The following is a 7,317-nucleotide window of genomic DNA, read 5'->3' on the forward strand; positions in this document are numbered from 1 at the left end:
TGTCAGACAAGTATTTTGTTCTCAGTTGGCAAGATTTAAAGTGGTCAGTATATATATATATATATATATATATATATATATATATATATATATGTGTGTGTGTGTGTATATGTGAATACAGAAGATGTAGTGACATTATAATGAACAGCAGCACTATATTTGAGGTTTATGCTGACTAAATTCAAATACAGTATTTCATTTATGAAATATGCTTCACATACATTGTAATATATTTTCTATTTGTATTATGATGACACTTTCTCAATTTGAACATACTTGTGTACTGTGCTAACAATATATTGCCATTAGAAAGTGTGTAGTGAATGGTATATAGAGAAGATATTAGTTTGAAACTAAACTACAGGATCACAGGACAACAACTTAACAATATTAATGTTTGATAATTCTTAATTATTAAGTATTTCACTTAATAAAGTTGAACTTTTTCCTCCACTCAAAGATGTAAACCGTGTTCAAACTATTAACATTTTCTGATGAAAATATATTTTTTAGGCTGCCACAAGTTGTACTCTATTACTTTCCAGTGAGGACAAAGGTTTATATAACTGATGACCTGTGTTAGAGTTTCCTTCAAACTTATACAAGCTTTTGTTAGTGTCAAGATAGATAATTGGACACACAGGAACTTCTTTAGGTGTGTACTCGTTTCTGTACATTGTGTTATCATCTAAAGGAGCATCATCAGATCTTTGGAAACTCGTTGGTTTGAAACTTTTGGTCTGTGTCCTTGGATGCTCAATGAAGTGGGCTTGATGAGTTGAAATTCCTTGGAATGGTACTTCAGGTGGTGCATAAGACTCCTTTTTGTTAATTCTCACTGGAGGGACATCAAATCGTTTGAAGTCCGTATTGTAGCTTGTGTTGCCCTCAATGTTTCCTACTGGTCTGTGGCTTGTTTTAGGTCGAAAACTAGTTGTTCGCTGAACAGGGAACTCTTTGTATGTAAGTTTATGTACAGTATCTTGCTCCACCTTCCCAGGTGGTTTTACATACTGACTTGGTTGGTGAATGCTTCGCTTTTCTGTTGGCCATTCACGAAAATCATGTCTGAATGTTGTCATGTCTGGAAATGGTTCTTGTGCACATACAGGAGCAAGTTTGGGTTTGTAGCTGAGTGTGCGTGGACCAGATTGGCCTTGATAATCATGCCTAGAAGTTGTTAAGCTGTCAAGAGGAACTGCTGGAAGATTATAGGTCTGTTTTTCTCTCAAAACCTTTGGTGGGAGTGAATGTGCAACATAATCTTCACGATAGCCAGTTTTGTCTTCCAATGGTGGGTCTGTCTTGCTTAATATTTCTGGTCTCATGCTTTTTCTTGGTGGTTCATAGTTGTATTTAAAATCTCGAGTAAATGTTGATTCATTAGCCAATTTCTGTGTTGGTGGACTCCAACTGTATACTGGGCCATATTTTTTTGATGAATAGCTGTCCCACTTCTTGTAATCAGCTAAAAAATAAAAAAAATGTGTACATATCATCATCATCATGATTATTATTATCATTATTACTATCATTTATTATTAATATCATCATCATCATCATCATCATCATCATCATCATTATCATTATTATTATTATTATATTTTAAAAAAGATTGACGTAACTCTTCACGAAGAGTGCGATTTGATTGTATAAATGTTTTATTCGTTGAACAATATTTCGACAGTACGTCTCTGTCTTTGTCAAGTTCAAAACAAAAGGTGATTAAGAATTCAAAATTTCAGAAATCTAAACGTAAACTATGAACGAGTGTAACCAGCGTCCATACGTTGATTGAATGACATCATCAGTTTTTAAGTTTTATAACAAGCAGAAAGAAAGAAAAAAATTTACAGCCAAAAGTGGTAGATCAACTTATACACAAAGGTGACTTTAGAGGACCAAAAATTCCATGCAAATTGCAGCAGAATTTGGAAAGAAAGCAATAATGGTTTAATGTTTATACTACAAGTCTTCACTATATATTACATTGACTTGTATACCAGAAAATAAGTAATGCTATGGAAACTACTAAAAAAGAAAAAAAAGGTTAGCCATGGAGGTTTGTAAAAGAACATCTATAATTTCAAATGCGTTCAAGTAATACCATTCTGTGAAACTCTATGAGCAGTAATATATTCACAGCAAAACAACTCTACAACTTTCTGTTCCTCTATGAAACCATTGAACTTGACTCTATTTGACAACATGACTGGAGAGGACTAAATGTGACTAAAGAAGACAATATAACATCATATTAGCCACGAGTAATGCTTCATCATCATCATCATCATCAACAACACCACCACTACCATCATCATCACTATCATCATCATTACCAACACCACCACTACCATCATTACCACCATCATTGTCATCGTTATCACCACCACTACCAGTGTCTTACCTTTATAGGTTGGTTCACCTCCAAATTTGCAGACATTAAGAGTTAATCTGTCATGTCGGATAGGTTTAACTGGTGCTGACTGTCTTCCTGAATAAAAAGAAAACGTTCATGCTGAAGAAGGAGCAATCAAGTAAAGAAAAGTAAAGTAAGTCTCCTGGATGAGACTGTCTTCAGTTCTAAGACTCATACGGTTGCTTCCCCCAGTTCCCTTAGCATAGAAGTGACAGAGATCACAACATTCTCCCTGAATGGAATGCCAGTGCATCACAGGATTATTCATTACAGCTGTGTGGACTGGAGCAATGTGAGATGAAGTGTTTTGCTCAACTACACAACATACTGTCCAGTCCAGGAATTGAAACCACAATTTCACAATCATGAGTGCAATATCTTAACTACTAGGCCACAAACCATTACAGGTGTAATCAAGAGACTTATCTAAATACTGATCAGAGTGACGGCTGACTGAGGCAACAGAGCATTGGTTTAGATGCCAAAGGTTCAATGATTTGTTATTCTGTAATTGGTATCCTGGCAGGATCATTAGCACTCTGGACAAAATGCTTAATGGCATTTGTTTCAGGAAATTTTTCGCAACAGTTTATCATATTTTCTGGTTTACAAGTTGAATTTTTCAAACCAAAATTTACAGTCAAAAATGGTAAGTCAAACTATACACCATAATGACTTTTGAAGACAAAAAATTGCAGCAGAATTTGGAAGAAAAGTGATGATGTTTTAATGTTTATGATATATGTTTGTATATTATGTTGACTTATATGCCAGAAAATACAGTAATGCTATGGAAACTACAAACAAAAAAAAAAAAAAAAAAAAAAGAAGTCAAAACATGGAGGTTTGTAAAAGAACGTCTATTATTTTGAATGTGTTCAAGGAATACCATTCTGTGAAAGTTAGTGAGAAGATCAGGCAAAGGCAGCTGCAACTATCTGGTCACTGCATGCATCACCCCGAACTGGAAGCATCCAAAAAGTCACGTGGAACCCACTTCGTGGTGACATAAGAAAAGGAAAACATCATCAGACTTACATTAGCAATTTCATTGCAGACGCTGGCCTGGAATGTCTCCAGGACCTTGATGCAGTGATGATGGACTGAGAAGTTTAGTGGGTGGACTTTGTTGCCGCAGTCTGGGTTGAAAACCAGCCATAGTAAATAATAACAATGCTGATGGCACTCCGTCGCTTACGACGTCGAGGGTTCCAGTTGATCCGATCAACGGAACAGCCTGCTCGTGAAATTAACGTGCAAGTGGTTGAGCACTCCACAGACACGTGTTTCCCTTAACGTAGTTCTCGGGGATATTCAGCGTGACACAGTGTGACAAGGCTGACCCTTTGAATTACAGGCACAACAGAAACAGGAAGTAAGAGTGAGAGAAAGTTGTGGTGAACGAGTACAGCAGGGTTCGCCACCATCCCCTGCCGGAGCCTCGTGGAGCTTTAGGTGTTTTTTCGCTCAATAAACACTCACAACGCCCGGTCTGGGAATCGAAACCGCGATCCTATAACCACGAGTCCGCTGCCCTAATCACTGGGCCATTGCACCTCCACAAATAATAACAATATATTCACAGCAAAACAATTTTACAATCCAAATTCTGCCAAGGTCGATTTTACCTTTAATCCTTTTGGGATCAATAAAATAAGCACCATTGAGCATTGGGGTTGATGTAATTGATATGACCCCTCCCACAAAATTTCAGGCCCTGCATCTATAGTAGAAAGAATTATCTCATTGTGTCATTGATGAATACAAAGGCTCATGTCAGGTAGCTGTTAATTAATATTCTAAACAGGTACACTACATTGTATTAGGAAGAAAGGACAAATATTTCATTTGCTTGCCATACTGAGCCTCCATTTTCCCAAGGAAGTATGGTCTGGATGGATTTGAAAACTTGCAAGTTTGTAATCAGAGTAATTTATTTTTTATAGTTAAATACCATTCTTGCTTCTAAACCACTTAATCACAAATATTATACTAAATTTATTGTTATATTTCAAGATGGTCATTTTTTTTTCCTTGCAAAATAAACACAAGCACTATATATTTGTTTGTTTATCATTGTTCTTACTTTATCTTATGTTTATTGTCTGGAAATCTTTTGTCACACAACTGTGACTTCGTCAGTGACCTTTTCCATCCATGTGTATCCTCCTACTTAGTCCATTCCCCCATAATATAACAATATCTGTTTCAACACATGGTTTCACATCTGGAATTTTGCAACACAAATTCATGAACGATTATACTAAATATTATTGCAGAACCCATTGTCAACCAGGCAGACTGAGTCTATGGATATAATACAATTGCTGTTGTTGTAATAAAAGTTTAAACTGATGACCTTTTGATCAGCAATCCAGCACCTTAACCCTCACAGCTATCGTATTTGATACACATGAGCAGAACATTTGAGAACCATACATCTTTTGCGTTTGGCAATTTAGCAAGTTGATTTGACACAAAACAAGTTTCTGTAAAGTTATGTAAACATTTAATTATATACAAATAATTGTTGGTAGGGGCTAATGAAATACTATTCATAATCTCCTAAAAGATAAAACATAACCATGAGTAATCAAAATTAAATGTTAATTATTCTCTCTACCTGTATAATTTATATTGTATGAAGTAAGATTGTCAATTGTTCCTGGTGGCTTCTGCCAAATCTCTTGAGGTCGAACCCATTTCTTTTCAATCAGATAAGGTTGAAAATCTTCTCTACAAGAAATAATCACAAACATCATAACTGAACTTGCACATTTTAAACACTTCTCTCTCGCTTTATACTTTCCTCTATCTATTTAAAACAAATAAAAATCACAAAATATTTTCTGTTTTCTAAACATTTATTTGCTTCAATCATTGAACTTCAACTATGCTGGGAACCATCTTGAAGGGGTTAGTCAAACAAATTCACCTCTGTGCTTATTTTTTTAAGCCTGTTTGTCTCTTTTGCCAAACTGCTAAGTTATGGGGATGTAAACAAACCAAAATCAGTTGCCAAGCAGTGATGGGGCACAAATAAAACAGTCACACACACACACACACAATATGCTTCTTTTAGTTTTTGCCTACCAAGTCCACTCACAAGGCTTTAGTTGGCCTTGTGGGGTGATAGTAGAAGATATTTGCCCAAGGTTCCATGCAATGGAACTGAACCCAAGACCATATGATTGGCAAATCAAACTTCTCAACCATATGTGTGTGTGTGTGTGTGTGTGTGTGTGTGTGTGTGTGTGTATCTTTGTGTCTGTGTTTGTCCTCCACCACCACTTGACAACTAGTGTTGGTGTGTTTACATCCCTGTAACTTATCAATTCGGCAAAAGAAACCAACAGAATAAGTAACAGGCTTAAAAAAACTACTGGGTAAAAAGTCCTGGGGTTGTTTCAAAGAGGTCAAATTGGTGGTGTTTCTATGGCAAGCACTAGCGTAACAAAAACAGCCGAAATGCTTGGTCTATCAAGAAGTACTGTCTCAAAAGTAATGACAGCCTTTGAGAAAGAGGAAAAAACCTCATCGTCGAAACAAAACTCAGGAAGAAAACCAAAACTCTCAGATAGGGACCATCAGATTCATACATGAATTGTTAGAAAGGATCACAAAAGTACACCTCCCAAAATTACTGCAGAGCTTAATGACAACCTTGAGAACCCAGTTTTCACAAAAACTCTTCGCTGGGAGCTGCACAAAGCCGGATTTCATGGGAGGGTTGCAATCAGAAAACCCCTACTTTCAAAAACAAACATTGCAAAGCATTTAGAGTGGAGTAAAAACCTACAGAATTGGTCCCTAGAGCAGTGGAAGTCATCCTTTACCTTATTTCTGACCACCAGCCGAGTATACATGTGGAGACAGCCAAAAGAAGCATTTGACCCAAACTGCCTTCTTCCAACTGTTAAAGATGGAGGAGGATCTGTGATGATCTGGGGGGCTATATCTTGGAAATCCACCGGCCCAATGGTTTCTCTTCATGGCAGAATTAATGGTCAAGGCTATTTAAGTATTTTATCTGATCAAATTCAGTTATGGAACTGTTTCCGGAGGGAAATGCAATCTTTCAGGATGATAATGTACTAATTCACACAGGCTGTCATTACTTTTGAGACAGTACTTCTTGATACATCAAACATTTTGGTTGTTTATACGAGCACCAACAATTTGACCTGTTTGAAAGTCTGATAGATCTGTCATTTTAATGAATTTTAATTACTTTTTTCTGATGATATCTGAAAAGAAACAGCAATTTTAGCAAAACATATTAAGCAACACTAATAATAAATCAAAAAACAAAAATAAAGAAGCTTTTGATGGTTTTATAGATATTTCAAAAGATTATGATGCTATGATGCTAGGTGTTTCTATTATTTTGTCCAACCCCTGTATATGTTTATACATATACATACATATATATGTGAGTGTGTATATATGTACATATATCATCATCATCATTTAACGTCCGCTTTCCATGCTAGCATGGGTTGGACGATTTGACTGAGGACTGGCAAACCAGATGGCTACAGCAGGCTCCAATCTGATTTGGCAGAGTTTCAACAGCTGGATGCCCTTCCTAACACCTTATATATATATATATATATATATATATATATATATATATGCATATATATATATATATATGCATATATATGCATATAAATGTGTATATATATATATATGCATATAAATGTATAAGTATGTATAGATACATCTATACGTACACATACATATATATGTGTGTGTATATATGTACAAATATATATATATGTATATAAATGTATGTATAAGTATGTATATATGAATATGTATATATATAATTATATATATATATATATACGTATATATATGTATGTATATATATATATATATATATATATATATAT

At 35.3% G+C, this 7,317-nt stretch overlaps 1 protein-coding gene across 1 annotated transcript in view; it reads right to left on the minus strand.

Moving 5' to 3' along the window:
* Positions 1–21: 21 nt before the first annotated feature.
* Positions 22–7,317, minus strand: part of LOC106875451 (stabilizer of axonemal microtubules 2) — a 26,240-nt gene continuing 18,944 nt past the window's right edge. The window contains exons 3-5 of the mRNA XM_014923602.2: positions 5,043–5,155; positions 2,408–2,494; positions 22–1,468 (exon numbers count right to left, since the gene is read on the minus strand). Coding sequence (XP_014779088.1) covers positions 510–1,468; positions 2,408–2,494; positions 5,043–5,155 — 1,159 coding nt within the window. The 3' untranslated portion in view covers positions 22–509. The remainder of the gene's footprint in view (positions 1,469–2,407; positions 2,495–5,042; positions 5,156–7,317) is intronic.

The sequence above is a fragment of the Octopus bimaculoides genome, chromosome 15, assembly GCF_001194135.2.
Source record: "Octopus bimaculoides isolate UCB-OBI-ISO-001 chromosome 15, ASM119413v2, whole genome shotgun sequence".
Classification (NCBI taxonomy): domain Eukaryota; kingdom Metazoa; phylum Mollusca; class Cephalopoda; order Octopoda; family Octopodidae; genus Octopus; species Octopus bimaculoides.